The sequence below is a fragment of the Neolamprologus brichardi genome, chromosome 17 (assembly GCF_056152115.1).
Source record: "Neolamprologus brichardi isolate AB-2024 chromosome 17, ASM5615211v1, whole genome shotgun sequence".
Taxonomy (NCBI): domain Eukaryota; kingdom Metazoa; phylum Chordata; class Actinopteri; order Cichliformes; family Cichlidae; genus Neolamprologus; species Neolamprologus brichardi.
In genome coordinates, this window is record NC_142120.1 from 19822225 (window position 1) to 19838928 (window position 16704).

The 16704-nt window shown below is 39.4% G+C and overlaps 1 protein-coding gene across 3 annotated transcripts; it reads left to right on the forward strand.

Moving 5' to 3' along the window:
* tmem19 (transmembrane protein 19) lies at positions 1–16693 on the forward strand. 3 transcript variants are annotated; one of them, XM_087831048.1, is made up of 9 exons: positions 1–196; positions 2289–2398; positions 8110–8257; positions 9401–9514; positions 11700–11837; positions 13200–13276; positions 13359–13536; positions 14910–15119; positions 16238–16693. In XM_087831048.1, the coding sequence occupies exons 3-9, from the start codon at positions 8128–8130 to the stop codon at positions 16396–16398; spliced, it is 1008 nt and encodes a 335-aa protein (XP_087687174.1). In that variant the 5' UTR covers positions 1–196; positions 2289–2398; positions 8110–8127; the 3' UTR covers positions 16399–16693. The 3 variants fall into 3 exon arrangements, with proteins under 3 accessions (XP_087687174.1, XP_035765126.1, XP_006781017.1); XM_035909233.2 differs by lacking the exons at positions 1–196; positions 2289–2398 and adding an exon at positions 6221–6298; XM_006780954.3 differs by lacking the exons at positions 1–196; positions 2289–2398 and adding an exon at positions 7092–7310.
* Positions 16694–16704: the final 11 nt, after the last annotated feature.

Consider the following 16704-nt stretch of genomic DNA (forward strand, 5'->3'; position numbering starts at 1 on the left):
TCTAAAGAATGTAGCATCATAGGCAGTGTAGTCCGTGCTGCGGGGAGAATGGACTGCCATACACGTTATGTGTCTGTGAGCGAGGGAGGGAGAAAAAGGAAAAGTACGAGCTGTCATCGAGCAAAAACAGGAGCTGGAAGCATGTAAATATAATAATAACCACTGCAGCCAAGAAGAGTGCCTGAAGAGCTCAGTTGTAAGTAAGCTATTAAGACTCGACTGTACACTGTACACTGTTCGTGTTTTCCTCCAAAAACAATAAGTTCTGTTGGAGCAGCTTTTCAACGCCTCTCTCTGTCTAGAGAGCGAAGTTGACCCAGACAACAAAGTAAAGCTATTTTTCGGCTACGAGCCGACACAGAAGCCACCATATTAGCCAGAGGTCCCTTTACTACGGTTCGGAGCCGCTGACCTTCAGTAACAGTAATAAATCACAGCAATAGTACATTCATGTAGTTGTAAACAGCATGAAAATATATTAAGTAATCCAAAGTATTCAGAATACGTTACTCTCATTGAGTAACGTAATGGAATACGTTACAGAATACATTTTGGGGCATGTAATCTGTAATCTGTAATGGAATACATTTTAAAAGTAACCTTCCCAACACTGCTTATATATATTATCACAACTCTGGATTTACTGGCCTGTAATTAAAATTTAAAAACTTTAAAGTCTGAACTTTCAATGTGGGCTGAAATAGAGACTCAGCGTGGCTGCAGCTTGTTGCTATGTCAGCTTAAAATAGTCATGTGATTTGGAGGTGCAGCGTGTTGGTGGACCACAGAGGGTTAATAACACTCATCTTCCTTCCATTTCCAGAGCGTAATATCCACCCACCTGTGTAAAATCCGAAATTCCCATGGTGTTGTTCAAAATGTGCTCTGGCACAATCATAAGCATCGCTTGCTACTGAAAACAAGAAAAAAGCCAGTCCTGCTATGGGCTGAACCATTTGTTAATGGTGGAGGGGGGGGGGGGGGGGGGGGGGGGGGAACACTATCCAATATATTCAGTTTTAGCATTTATGTTCACTGTTGACTGTAACTACACTCAAACTGTTAATGCTATCTTATTTGAATAAACAACACTGTCATATGCAAAACTGGGGTAGCACTTGGGGTGGCAAGGGATCATTTTAGGGTGGCACTTGCCACCCCATGCCACCCTTCTAGATCCACCCCTGCTTTTATTATTGTTTAATTTATTTTCACTGTATTTAATTTGTTATAAAAATCCAGATTTTTTAAACTCAAATTTCCAAGAAAAAAAGGTCAAATTTACAAAAGTAAACTGACAAATTATTATGAGTTATTTATCCCAGGAGTTCAAATATATAAATTAATATGTAAATTAAATACAACATAACTTTAAGAAGTGAAGTTATATTGTTCTTTGACTTAAAAAAATATTTTCGCCAATATTTTTCCCAGTTTTCCTACACGTTACTATTTTTCATCATGTATCCACTCTAAGTAACAACAGGAATGAACCAAATCCCAGGTTTAGACTTATTTTTCACTTTTATTGTTGAAAGCATATTAAAGTTATCTTTTGTGGGGCTGAAACTGTGGAAAACCTCCCAATACTTTATCTACAGTTAATGTTTTTAACACAGTTATTTAACAGAACTGTTTGGGGCTTTTTTGTACTAAATAACACTCTGAATATGTTTTATATTACTTGGTTTTTGTTTTTGTTTCATATATATTGCTGTTATATGTCCTCATTCTTGTTGGCTTTTAACCGGGCCCTGAAATATGTTGCAAGGACTAAAAATAAATGTAAAATTGATGTTGCTGTCAGGGGTGTTGGTGAAGATATATAACCTTAATATCACTTAAGCCAGGGGTGTCCAACTCCAGGCCTCAAGGGCAGATGTCCTGCAGGTTTTAGTTGTGTTCTTGATCCAACACATCACTTCCAGTACCAAAAAAGCGGCATGGCAGTGACTAATCCCATCTTTTATATACAGTCTATGGTTTAAAGTTTGGCTTGCCCATTGATTTCCCTCGGGATTCATTTGCTCCAAGAGTCTTTGGGGATTTATTTGTGCTCAAATTGTGGTCATAAATATTTTGTACTTGTAAATCAAATGCATATTTGTGTACTGAGTTTTGTAACCTTGTAAACCAAAATATTTGAAAAATGTTATGTTTGAGCCCATAGGATTCACTAAACTCCAACATCATGTCATGGTGTTGAAGTCCCTTTCAACAACTTCACTTCCCATGAGTCTTGGAAATACAGAATGTTATAAGGTCTTTCTTTCTAATTCTCTCTTAAGGCTCTCGCTCTCTCCAGGGGTGGATCTAGGCCCCCTCTTAAAAAGTTACTGCTGCTTCAGTTTCGCACAAACCACATCTCCTCTGATCCTCCTCCGCTCATCGCTGCTTGGTAGGTGGCATAATCTCTCTTTCCTTCAACAGCTCTCCCCTAGTGTGTGTGTGTTCATAGTTTGATCTCAGTTAATATTTTTGACTGATAGACATTTGTGGTGTGTATCCAAAATAAACTACTGATCTCAAATCACCACTATGACTGTGTATGGGTTTAATATTGGAGCATAAGACCAGGCTACAAGAAATTTGAGCTGTAAATTATCCGCAGGTTTGTGCACCTGTGTGAATCAGTGGGAGGAAGATATAATTAAACAAATTCTTGTTTTGAGTATTTAGTCTATTGTAATTTGTTGAAAACATTAAATTATTTTGCTTTATACTTTTGGATATACACTCTACAGCCACTTTATTAGGTAGACCTTTTCAACTCCTTGGTAACACAAACACAAACATTTATTCAGCCAATCCTGTGGCAGTAACTCGATGCATTTAGACGTGGTTAAGATGACCTGTAGACATTCAGGCTGAATATCAGAGTGAGAAAAAACATTATTTTAACTGGGTTGAACGTGGCGTGGTTGTTGGTACCAGATGGGCTGGTCTGAGTATTTCACAAACTGCTAATCTAGTGGGATTTTCTAACACAACCATGTCTGGGATTTACAGAGGACGGTCCAAAAAAGAGGAAAATATGAAGTAAACTGCAGCTCTGTGGGAGAAAATGCCTTGTTGATACTGACAGGAAAGCAACAGTAACTCAAATAACCACTTGTTACAGCTAAGGTATGCAGAAGAGCATTGCAAACTCAAACTTTGCACACAGGCTAAAGCAGCAAGAAGACCACATTGGGTGCCACTCTTGCCATATAAAAAAAGAAAAGAAAACAAAGGCTACAATTCACACAGCCTCACCAAAACTACGCAATACAAGACTAAAAAATGTTTTGTGGTCTGATGAGTCTCAGGCTACGTCCACACGTACACGGGTATTTTTGAAAACGGAGATTTTCCGTTTTTGTTTTAAAAAATAATCCCGTCAACACGTAAACGCAGAAATGAAGGAAAATGCTGCTAGGAACATGCCAAAGCAACAGGTGGCAATATATTCATAACCGTGTAAAAAATGTTGGCCAATCAGAAGTCTAGAAGCCTCGGTGGGAAATAGTAAACAAAGATGGTGCAGAGAAGCAGAACCGAGGGACAGTAACTGTGTGTGTATATGTAAGCATTTAAATGCTGCAGAGAGTACAATTAACAGTAACAGTATTGTAGAAATTCATTTGACCGAAACAATAACGTGGCGCACAGTGTGACGTCAAAAAATGCGCACAGCTTTGACGCTGCGTTTTCTGCGTTTTCCTCGTCCACACGTAAATGCAAAATCTGAGTTTTCAAAAATATCCACCCTGGCCGTAGTTTTTAAAAATCTCAGTTTTCAGTGACCGAAAACGCCGTTTACGTGTGGAGGAAAGGTGCAAACGCATAGAAAAATCTGCGTTTTCAAAAATACCCGGGTACGTGTGGACGTAGCCTCAATTTCTGCTGCTGGCTGAAACTTAAGTAATTATAACAACAACAAATAAAACAAAACAAAAAAAGAGTAATTATAATATACTTTTTTAAAATCCAAGATTGGTATTTTTTGATACAGAACTTTAACATTTAAACACACAGTGGGGAAAAGGCTTAAATAAGTAAAAAGATATGAAATTATGTCATATATACTGTTTGATAACAATATTGTAATTAATTAATTATATTCAAAATAAATATATTACAGTAAAAAGGCACACATTTAAATGAAAATATTAAGTAACAAAATCATACGTAATCAAGTAAAAGCAGAAACTTTTTTTTTTTAAGTTTTTAATGCTGGAAAGAAAAAAAACTAGTTACTAGTAAAAAGAAGATGGAACAGTTATTCTACATCACTACTGTGGTGATGCTGTCCCTCTCAGAAATGAGCATAATTGGCACATCTTTTGGTTCTTTCCAGAAAAACCAGGCTGCATCTTTTACTTAGAAAGCATAAATGGATTCATAAATGGTCCATGGGGTGTTATAAAAATCGAGATGTTTTCATGATGAGACACAATCTGTTCTAACCCTGGTATTAAAAGTGTGTAATGTGTACAAACTGTTCCACATTCATTACACAGAAAAGCTTTTAAAATGCTGGCAGATACAGAATCACTTTTATTAGTCTGTACAAATGCAGTGGAACAGAAATACATCTAATCTCAACAGTGTGGTAGTTAAAGCTGAGCTGAGCTTCACAGTCAGCTATCTGAATGGATTCCTGTAACATTTTCAGATGAGTTTTATAATTAGACTTTAATTTATGTGCAAATACCTGTGACACAGTGAATATCCCCTGAGCCTCACACTGTCTTTCCATTTGTAGTGGTAAATAGTAAATCACCCCCACATAAACCAAAATAAGGACAGGAGAGTTGAAGGTAAACTGACCTTTCTTATCAGCTGTACCTCAGCACACTGTACACCGTGATATCTAGAAAATCATTTTGAACCACTGTGACACAACAAAGCTAATTACTAACATCCCGTTCACTGTCTTACTCCTAACATGCTAGCTTGTTGAGCAGTTTTTTGATTATGTGTTACAGATATTTGGCTATAAACCAAAATGATTCACTTTGGGCTTTTGTAGCTATTGGAACCAGATGAAAAGTCAGGGGATTACCATAATTTAAAGAATTTATCCTCTGGGAACCATGCATCGTAGCATGTAGCATCATGGTAATGCATCTAATGACTAATGTATTTAATTTATTTACCATAAAGGGTTATCCGAATTGATAGCATTTATTTCCTGGGTTTGATAACGTTCTTGTAAATTGAAGGAATATTAGAAGATTACCAAAGATTTTTGGGATCATCATCTGGGAACCACGAATAAACATGAATGGAATTGAACTGAATTGAACTGAAGTGAGTTGATAACATTTGCTAGGATTCATCCTTTGAACGCCATCAATTCTGTCCAGTTTCTGAAATGATATCAAACATGAAATTTAAACCACATGGAGGCACAAGAGTGAAGCCCAGGGGATCTCCAAAGTAACTGGGACTGATCATCTGGCAACCGGTGCAAAGGTTTTGTTCACTTTATCAAGTAGATTATGATATCTGCAAACAAAATAACTTGGCATTAGATGAAAATTTGGATCCAGTTAGGATTCATCATATCAGAACTTTGAATTGCTCAACAACTTCATTGTAAGCATCCAGTATCTTTGAGAAGACATTAGATTAAAAAATGTCAACCTCATGATGGCACTAAACAAAAAGTAGGGTCAATAAAAATGTATGTTCATTCTCTGGGAACTGTGAATATCAACACAATGTCAAGGTAAGCCATGCAGTTACTGGAGCTAATTTAATGAGGGGGGGGGGGGGGTTGGGGAACGTCCATCATCTGAAAACCATGATCAAGAATGTGGAAAGATTTAGGCCTTTCAGTCAGTTTGACTTGGGAAGATTTCACAGAATATTAAGGGCATGTCAGAGGATTACCAGAGTGGGTAGGATTCATCCTCTGGCAACCACGAATCGTCACACAATATAATGATGATTCACACAGTAACTACAGAGGTATTTGAAGGGAAAATGATCAAACCAGTGGATAGATATTTCTTGTTATTTGAAGCTTCTGAAATCTCCAACTGTATTCTCAATAGGACATAACTGATTTGTGTGTCAATCTTTGATTTTTCATCAGACACCCGATAAAAAAAAATTCTGCTGTGATGCAAGACAAGAACAGAGGTCTCTCTGTGCTCTGCTGTCAGGAAGAGAAGTATTTCCCCTGGGAACATAGATTAAAGGCTGCATTTTGAGCGGAGCTTTAAAGCTCTTGAAGATCATTGGAAGCTCAGAAATTCCAAGAAGAATGGCAAGACTCATTATAGATATTATTCTGTTTCCTCAAACGGTAGGACATCGCTTTCCATGTAGTCTGTCAGGTAAAGGGTTATTTACCTGTTGCTTTATGTTTTACTTGAGTCCAGCTTCTTAAAGAGTAAGCTGCAAATCCAAACAAGCAACACTACAAAAACTCGATTACACCAATTTTTGCAGGGTTGCTCCACATGTTTCAAAATCGGTTTCAAGATTTTTCAAACATTCAAAGGACGAACGTCAATGTAATTTTAAGTTCCACGTATGTGTGCACAGTAAAATGCCTTTGCATGCCAGGAAAATGCATGAACCTCATTGGTCAAATTCCAGAAATATTGCCAAATTATTGTAAGGAGGATCATGAGCACCTCAGCAAGATCTTTAAAAATAACGTTGTGGGTGTTTAATTATCCAAAGTCTTACCAGTCTGAACTGAGATGGATGACTTTAATGGGGTGCAGCGTTGGTATTTTCTTTTCTTTTTTCATTTTTATACGGGACTCAACTGCCTTAATTTGATTTTTTTTTTTAAAGTTTAAAACACGATGAAACCTTTGGAACGTCTTCTGAGTAGACACCAAATTATAAAAGTTTTTAAACCAGAAATATCTTCATAACAAATACAGCTATCAATTAAACACAGTTATTAATTGATGAAATATTCCAATTTCGCCTGTGCTTTTTTGTGTTTCCACCTATGCCAACCTATTTAAAAAAACAAAACAAAACAAAAAACAAAAACAAAACCCTAAAACAAACAAAAAACAAAAAAGAGCTGTAATTTGGGTTACTGTCCCTTTAAGAACTCAGTGGCTGGCTGCCGGAAGTGGGTCCGTCGTGTTTTCTCCCTCCGGCAGGTGTTTTAGCCTGGAAGCTTCAGCTGAGCTTCTGATTTCTGTTTGGTTTCACTGCTAAAATCTTTTTCTCTTTAATTATATTTGTAAGAAACTCTACTGCTAGTTGTTCCACTTCAAAAATAGAAAGCTAACTTTATCGTTAAAGTAGGGCGTGTAACCGACAAGTCGTGATGGCTAAGGAGATAAACGGTGAGTTTATATATGTTTTTTTTTTTAACGTACCGCTTAAATATATTCCCATGTACCAAACTGACACTTCAGCCCGGTGTTTTATATTATTTTAGAGTGTTATTCTGCTTTGTTTAATTTGAGAACACTTAGTTCTCACATTTAGGTGTATAATTTCAATGTAAGGGAGGTCTGATGGCGCTTTGTTTTGGTTCCGCTCTCCTCATGACTCTCTTCATGGCAAATTAAGAGAGTGGTTCTCAGGCAGTTCACTTAAACAGAGCTGAGAGCAGATGGAGGATGAGTACAGGCTAGCCTGAGGTCAGCCAGTGCCAGGGGAGAGTCAGGAGGTTTGAAATGAGGCGGCACAAGGGGTGTTACCTGAGAGGTGTACCAAGCTGGGCTCTCTGCTTCAGGCTCCAGGAGGCGAGTTTTACATGTCATGTGACTCTTTCTGCACAACATGATTCCTATAAGTGCCACCTATTCCAAGGAATAGTATTTTTATTTAACTAGCATATTTTATTATATGTAACTTCAAGGTGCTTAATACAGAAAATAACAAACCTAAATGCTGTGTAGTTTTACAATGCAAGCAAAATACAGCAAAATAAAGTTAAAAAGAAGTTTAGGCTGTATTAGGTTGTATTTTCTGCTCTGAGGCACTGTTACGAAGGAGAAATGAAAGTCTAGGCAAAATGAGAGCTTTTACTTTGTTATTAAACATGTTCTGACCAACTTGAAGTTGCAGTATCGTTTTCTTACAGCAGCAGAAACTATCTAACAAACACTGACGTGACTCTGTCCTCCTGTCCTGCAGCACGGGCCGTCCCTCAGCATGGACTCTGAAAATGACATCTTGATGAAGGAGTCCATCAACATGATGATTGACATGATCGTGCTGTGTGCCACTTTGGCACTCTCTCTCTTCTTCTGGATCCTCTCCCTCACGATGAGCACGTTCTACGGTGAGCTGTCCGCCTGGGAATGTTTTCACTTTAAGGGTTTTCTTTTCCTTAAAACTGCCTTTAAACAGGAAGTTAATCCATTAAATCACGTGCCCCTCCATGTGCCCTGAATAGCTTTCACACTAACTTTGATTTTTTTTTTTCTCCTGAAGTGGGTTAAAAGCTGAACAGACCTCAGTACCATTTTTCACAGTCGTACATGGACAGAGAGAGCGTGGCAATGAGGACACGAGGCGTATGTTGAAAGACAAACTTGACAGCTGACTGGAAGAAACTCAGTTCCTTGTATGTGTGCACGTACTTGGTGAATAAAAATGAGTCAGGGTCTCTGGTCTTTCTTTTAAGCAACATGATAAGTAAAGTTTGGGTTTCGTGCTGTTACTCAAAGGTTTGAGATTGAGCATTTGTTTGTGCTTCAAACTTTAGATTTTCACAAATGACGAGACATGTTACAGCATTTCCACCAAGATTTTCCTCCCTTCTTCTGCCTTCTTCTTCTCCTTCTTATACTACTTCCTCCTCCATCTTCATCATCCTTTGTCCAATATCCTTCATCACTCCTAAGCTGTCTGTCAGATCATTTCTAATCTTCTCCTCCTGCTCACTCCCAGTGAAAATCTGAAGACCCCCACCTTGGCCTCCAGTCTTTCTCTCAGTACCACCGTCCCCACACAAAAAATGGGTCTCACTACCATCTTGTAAATCTTCTGCACTTGTCTCCACCCTGCCACATTTAAATTATTTCAACAGCTTACATTATCGAAGTACATCAGCTCATTTCTCATCTCTCCGGTTTTATTTTGAAATCATCATCATCAGATAGATTTCCCTTCTACAGCTGTCCCCACTGAAATCAGTCCCTGCATGGTTTTAAATTAAGACACAGTTACTGGATTGTTACACTTTGAGTGACCTGACACTGTTGTTGGAGTTGATCACCTCACTGTAGTTTAATCAGTTATATTAAAAAAAAAAAAACCAGTGCATCTCATTTCTTTTTAATATTTAAAATAAAATCTTTTTCACTCTGTGATCAATTTAAAAATAAAAACGGATCTTAACATGCTTCAGTAAATCCTTCAAATGATCAGTCGGGTGGAGAGGTGCTGATGGTAGTCTTGGTGTGTGTGTGTTTGTTTTCAGGCACGCTGCAGCCTGTGTCGCCGTGGCGTTGGTTGTTCTCCATCTTGGTACCCCTCACGGTGACGATGCGAGCGCTGAAGAGACACAGTCTGGACCGAACGGGAGCGCTGGCCGGTGAGTATTTGTCATCACCTTTACCCACCTGCGTGATGTCAGAGGAAGTCGTTTGGGCTTCCTGGCTCGCTGCTTAGCCGTTATGAAGTCATTTCGAGTGAACATTTGAAGAGTTGTGATGTTTGGTGTGTGTCTACACTGCGTTAAGTTGCTGCATTGTGATTGGTTAATAAAGTGGTGGGTGAGCGTGTTTTGGTTTTGTTTTTTTTAAAGGGGGATATTCTATGACCTTTTAAAATAAAGAGGTTTCTCCAATACTTACATTTTTCCAAGAAGAGGCACATTTTAAAAAATCCAAATCATTTTTCAGTTTCAGATAACACGCCAAGCTCTTCAGGCTGCTGCTTTTGCCTGTTTTCTTGGTATTATATGACGTAAGCGATGCATTTAAAACCAAGGACTGTAATGCATTTCCAGCACTCGCACCAGAAAACAACTAGACCTCTTACTACGAGTCTGCAGATGACGCACAGATCTCGTCATGTGACCCATTAAACTGAAGTTATGTTGGTCACAGAACACCCGTTCTTATATGTTTGAGTTAAAGAGCAGAAAACAGGATTTCTGGCCGCAGTCATGGACTTTAAGGATCTAAATCTCATAATCCACATTAATGCTGTCACAAAATTGCCCCCTGAATAGACTCAATTCTCACATTAGACACCTTTTAATTCCTGAATCGGTACTTTATCGAATTCAGGCTCTGGTTTACATTTTTAAAGTTGTGAAAATATGTGTAACAGACAAGCAGAGGGAATTTTTCCACACGTCTCACGTTGCTGTCTTTAGTTTGAAATATTCAGCTTACTGCTGATATCTTCCAGTTGATGTTTATTTTGTGGAATTTGTTTACAGTTCTGTGAAAAAGCATTTGCTCCTGTCATTCATTCAGGATTTTCTGGTGTAGAGCAGATTTCATGGCTCCATTAAGTCATCCTAAAGCAGCCTCAAACCATCACACCACAACCACTACGTTTGACTGTTGGTATGATATTATTTTGATGAAATCTTGCATTAGTGTCAGTCCGTCTACAGAATGCTTTCAACAAACTCTCGGGTATCATCCAGATTTTTTTTTTTTGCAAATATGAGCCGAGCCTTTGTGTTCTTTTAACTCAGCACTGCTTTTCTCCTCGAACTCTCCTACTGTTGCCATTTTTTGCCCAATCTCTTTCTTATTGTTGAATCACGAACTGTGACCTTGCAGTTCTTTAGATGTTGCTCTGGGTTCTTTGATGGGTTGTTGATGACCTCTTGGAGTAATTTTGGTTAGCCAGTCTCTCCTGGGAAGAATCACAGAGGTTCACTAGAGTCCCAAAGCCTTAGAAATGTCTTTGTAACCCTTTCCAGACTGATTGAAATCAATGACTTTGTTTTTCCAGCTGTTTCTTTAGATTCTGGCATGATGTGTTGGTTCTATTTGAGATATTTCTTCATTCAGCAGGTCAGGCAGTGAAATTGAACTCGGTAGTTAATTACAAATAATTCACGAGTTACTTTTTGACATGGACCAGGTACGTTTGGTTGACTGTTTCCCTTAATAAATGAAATCATAATTTAAAAAGTAGATATTGAAGTTGTTCAGGTTATCTTTCTCTGATATTAAAATTTGTTTGATCCGAAACATTTAAATATAACTAAGGTGCCAAAAAACTAAGAAATCAGGAAGGGGACAGTTACTTTTTCACAGCACTGTAAGTTTTCACGTGTGAAGTGACAGTCATTAAATTCTTGAAGGTTTCCTTGAGAGTTTTGATTTTTGCTTTTTATGGATTTGACATCCACAAAAGAGTCTTCAAGCAACTTAAAGAAGTCCAGACACTTTTCTTTGCATGCTCCTTTGATCCACAAAAGACCTCACAATTCTGAAAACTGAGTCACGAGGCTGCTGACTGAAGTCGAGTCATTTATGAAAAGAACTGATACTGATCTGATTTATTACACTGCTGAATGATCCCTCTGTGGCGGTCAGGCGATCTACAGTATATGAAGAAGGGATGTGATTTTTCTGCCTTCCAGGAAACGCTAAATGAAACTATCTTTATGGGGTGTTTTTTTTTTTTTTGTTTTTTTTTTAAAGCTTGACATCTTCAGCTGGGTTTGTTCTTTTTAAACATTTGGCAACAGAACGGCACGCTCTGAATGACTGGTGAGCTTGCGCTAACATGCGTTTCTGTGCCCTCAGCCCTCCTGGTGGGGTTTGTGTTGACGATGGCAAACTATAGCTTCTTCTCCACTCTGCTGGCCTTCTTCATCACCTCCTCCAGACTGACCCGCTGGGGAGGAGCGCAGAAGAAGAAGATCGACGCCGAGTACAAAGAAGGTGAGAGACGTAAAGGCCTCACAGGTGCTGCAGAGACTGGTGGAAGCTCTGTGACACAGTGAGGAGGCGGAGTCACAGAGAGAATGAGAGATGAAAACACTTTTGATGTCTTACTCAAAGTAGCGGCACAAAGCATCCGACCATTAGCTTGGGGGTGAAGTAAAGCGTCTATCAGCAGCTCCACTGACTGAAACGGAGCTGAAGCTGTGCATGCACTTGTGTTTGTAAGAAACCTGACAAATTTAAAGCTGATAACAAACTTTGCTGCCATCCTCAACAATTCTAACAGACATACCTGTAACATGCACAGGTGTGTCTAAGCGAGGGAACAGCATTTTTTGTTTTATTGTTTTTTTTTTTAGTTTATTTAACAAAAAATGAATATGTGCGTAATTACTGTGTTTAAAAAAAAAAAAAAAAAAAAAAAAAAAAAAAATTATAACTAAATGATGCATTCTCATAAACTTACAATCAGCTCTGCGTTTTATCATCTGAGAGGGGATCCCCTTTCCCCAAACTGAAACAAAGAGGTAACAGACATCACAGTCATCTTAATAAAATATCATCTTCTTCCTCCTCACCTTAAGCCTCGTCTCCTGAACTGAAGTCAGGGCTCTAACACACGAAAACATACGTAAAATAGCTAATTTATGTCCGATATTGTCACAATTACTTATCGTCAACAGATTAGACATGAGATGGATAAACAACAACAACAGCAGCTAGTTATAAGCTAACATAAGTTTTCCAGCCTCTCCCAGAGTAAATAAAGGCGGACGCTTCTTACCCGCTGAGGTAAACAGTGAACTGACGTATTTCACTGTCGGGGGGAACGGTCACTTTGCTATCAGAGTACACTGACAGCAAATCAGGAAGTGTGTTCACAAACAACAGTAGAAACGTACACTCCAGTCACAGCTTTTATGGAGTACAGTCTAACTTTAATACCCGGATCTCTTGTAGCTGGACAAAATGCATTTGTCCAGCAGCCACCATAGCTAGGATCTCTATTTAATTGGGAGGGGTTAGGAAATAGACCTCTGTTGACCATAATCTGTAATCTGCTGGCATCTAGTGGTGAAAATGTAACTTTAAATTTAATTATTTTGCATATTAAGTTTATTCATATGAAATTTAAATAAACTAATAACATATTTTACATTATTATACTAAATATGTTTATTTATTGCTTTTTTTTTAATGGGCCAATGTGATGAGTTTGTTTTTTAAATGATCTGTGGCTGAGAGAAAAAAAACTAAGCATCTGATTAGTGACTCCCCTTGACCCAAAGCCTTTTACCTGGGCTGCTTAAACAGTTGTCCTGGAACAGTTTGGATTAAATGTAAATTACTTGTTTTTAGGAGGTCAGAGGAATTGGGTTCAGGTTTTCTGCAATGGAGGTGTTCCCACTGAGCTGGCACTGCTCTACATGATCGAGGTAAACTGAGAAGCACAGGAAATAAGCTGCTCTGTGTGAGTGTAATGTTAGTAAAGTTGTTCATTTCATGCTCGTGCTTCAGGTGGGTCCAGGTGAGATCCCCATCGATTTCAATAAGCAGTACTCTGCCTCCTGGATGTGCCTCTCCCTACTGGGCGCGCTCGCATGCAGCACCGGGGACACCTGGGCATCTGAGGTGGGGCCAGTCCTCAGCCTATCAAAGCCAAGACTCATAACCACTTGGAAGGAAGTCCCCACAGGTGAGGAGCCGGTAAGAGGGTGGGGTAATGATGTGAATGTTCCACTTTGTGTTAAAGAGGGGGAAAAGTCCCACAGCACAGTTCAGATCAGACTGGGGTTTTTTTTAAGTTCAATTCAATTCAATTCAATTTTATTTATATAGCGCCAAATCACAACAAATGTCGCCTCAAGGCGCTTCATAGATACAGAGAAAAGCCCAACAATCATATGACCCCCTATGAGCAAGCACTTTGGCGACAGTGGGAAGGAAAAACTCCCTTTTAACAGGAAGAAACCTCCGGCAGAACCAGGCTCAGGGAGGGGCGGCCATCTGCTGCGACCGGTTGGGGTGAGAGAAGGAAGACAGGATAAAAGACATGCTGTGGAAGAGAGACAGAGATTAATAACAGATATGATTCAATACAGAGAGGTCTATTAACACATAGTGAGTGAGAAAGGTGACTGGAAAGGAAAAACTCAATGCATCATGGGAATCCCCCGGCAGCCTACATCTATTGCAGCATAACTAAGGGAGGATTCAGGGTCACCTGGTCCAGCCCTAACTATATGCTTTAGCAAAAAGGAAAGTTTTAAGCCTAATCTTAAAAGTAGAGATAGTGTCTGTCTCCCGAATCCAAACTGGAAGCTGGTTCCACAGAAGAGGGGCCTGAAAACTGAAGGCTCTCCCTCCCATTCTACTTTTAAATACTCCAGGAACAACAAGTAGGCCTGCAGAGCGGGAGCGAAGTGCTCTAATAGGGTGATATGGTACTACAAGGTCATTAAGATAAGATGGGGCCTGATTATTTAAGACCTTGTATGTGAGGAGCAGAATTTTGAATTCAATTCTGGATTTAACAGGAAGCCAATGAAGGGAAGCCAAAACAGGAGAAATATGCTCTCTCTTTCTAGTCCCTGTCAGTACTCTTGCTGCAGCATTTTGGATTAACTGAAGGCTTTTCAGTGAGTTTTTTGGACATCCTGATAATAATGAATTGCAGTAGTCCAGCCTGGAAGTAATAAATGCATGAACTAGTTTTTCAGCATCACTCTGAGACAGGTGATGCTCAGGACTCCTGAGAATTGACTCTTTTCCATGAAGCCAAAAACACAGATTAGATTTTCACAACCGTTCATCAGGACGAGGAGGCGTGATTGTGAGCTTCATTAATAATGTGACTTGTCACATTGATTTATCTGAAGAGAGTCCACAGATGAACACTTCTTTTCATGCTGTGTGGCATCTTATTAAATGGCTGTAGGTACAGAAGATCAGCAGTAAAAAAAAAAAAATCCTTTTTTTAGATTTCAGTTGACCTAATCACGTGTCCTTTTGCACTGAAAGTCATTTTTAGATAAATTTTTTTATTTTTCATTTTTTTTTCCCCTGCAGGAACAAACGGAGGCGTTACTGCCATAGGATTGGTTGCCAGCTTCCTCGGTGGGGCAGCAGTGGGTGTGGCTTACTTTGTGACGCAGTTGCTAACAGTCAGCGACCTCCACCTGGCCGACCCCCAGTGGCCGATCGTCGTGTACGGCGGCGTGGCCGGCCTGCTCGGGTCCATGCTGGACTCTTTCCTGGGGGCGCACATGCAGTACTCAGGTGGGTTTGAGCCAGATCTCATGTGAATGTTGTTAAGTGTTTGCATACGTATAGAAACTTCCTGATCTGCCACACAGCCTCTATGATTCTGTCTCGCAAACCCAGATGTGTCAGACAGATTCAGATGTTGCGTTCAGACTTTGAACCTTTAAAATGTTGTTTGACATCATTTACTGACTGAATCTCAATCCGGGCTCACATTTCAATATGAAATGTAATCAGATTACAACCAGCCTCTTTTAAAAATGCCCTTAAAATCCATTTAGTTCCGTTTCAGTCTTAAAGTCGTTTCAGCCTCATCTTCACTCAATTGTTCCAATAATCTCCAAGATCCAGCTGCAACAGATGTTTTTCATCAGTGTGATCAGTTACAACATGATCAATGATTGATCAGTGTCTGAAGCTTTACACAGATCAGTTTGATTTAAACACCAATCCTCAGCAACGTACAGCAAATGTTTGCAGTCTGACTGCTGAGTTACAGAGATGAGATTAAAGTTTAGTTTGAGCTGATTATAAATCAGATGTAATGGATGTAAAGAGTTTTTCCTTTCCGCTGTTGCCAAAGTGCCTGCTCATATGGTGTCGTCTGATTGTTGGGTTTTTACCTTACAATGTGAAGCTCCTCGAGATGATTTGCTGCTGTAAAAAATAAGATTGAACTGAATCTGATGCTGAAGTTTGATGTTCATACAGAGATCAGAGGAAGCAGGAGAACAGTGAGTGGCTTCCTTTTAGAGTATTAAACATGCCCAGTTAGAGTGAAGTTCTGCAGTTTCTTTCCATATAATAGTGAAGTTGAACATAACTCAGCGGCCCTCAGAGATCAAGCAGCTTTAACTCCAGTGAATGTCGTTGGTTTCAGGAGAAAATCCCAACTCATGGAGTTCAAACTTATTTCACTAAAAATTAAACAGAATTAAAACATAGCTTCAGAGGAGCTCTCCTAAACCTCAGTCCCTGTTTAGCTTGACTAAAACAAGTATCTGCATCTGCAGACTTATAAAAAAATTTTTTAAAAAAGAGTTTAACTTTTTGGTAACGTTTTCTGCAGCTGGGATTTCCTTTCATGCAATGACACGTAGAGATTTTCTGACTTTTCTCCTGTGTCCCCTCAGGCTTTGACGCGAGCATCGGGAAGGTGGTGAGCTACAGCTCCGCCACCACCCGGTGGATCTGCGGGAAACCCATCTTAGACAACAACGCAGTCAACCTGTTCTCCTCTGTCCTCATCGCGCTCATCCTGCCAGGGCTGGCCTGGGGTGCGTGGCCTCAATAGACTGACACTAAAAAGCACAGTTCACAGTTGTCTGCCTGTTTTATGACCTGCTGGCTGCCTGAATTAGCGTTACTCAAACATTGACTAAACATCTGAGACCAACGTCTTTTTTTTTCTTTTTTTTTTTAAACAAAACAAAACAAAGACAGGTTTTAATAACTGAGCCACACCTGCACCATCAGCTCCACCCACACCATCAGCTCAAAGCCACTGTGTTTTTAAACATGACATGTTCAGGAGGCCATAGATGTATTAAACTTCACTGCCAACCCCTCAGTCTGGATTTGACTGATTTGTTTTAGATGA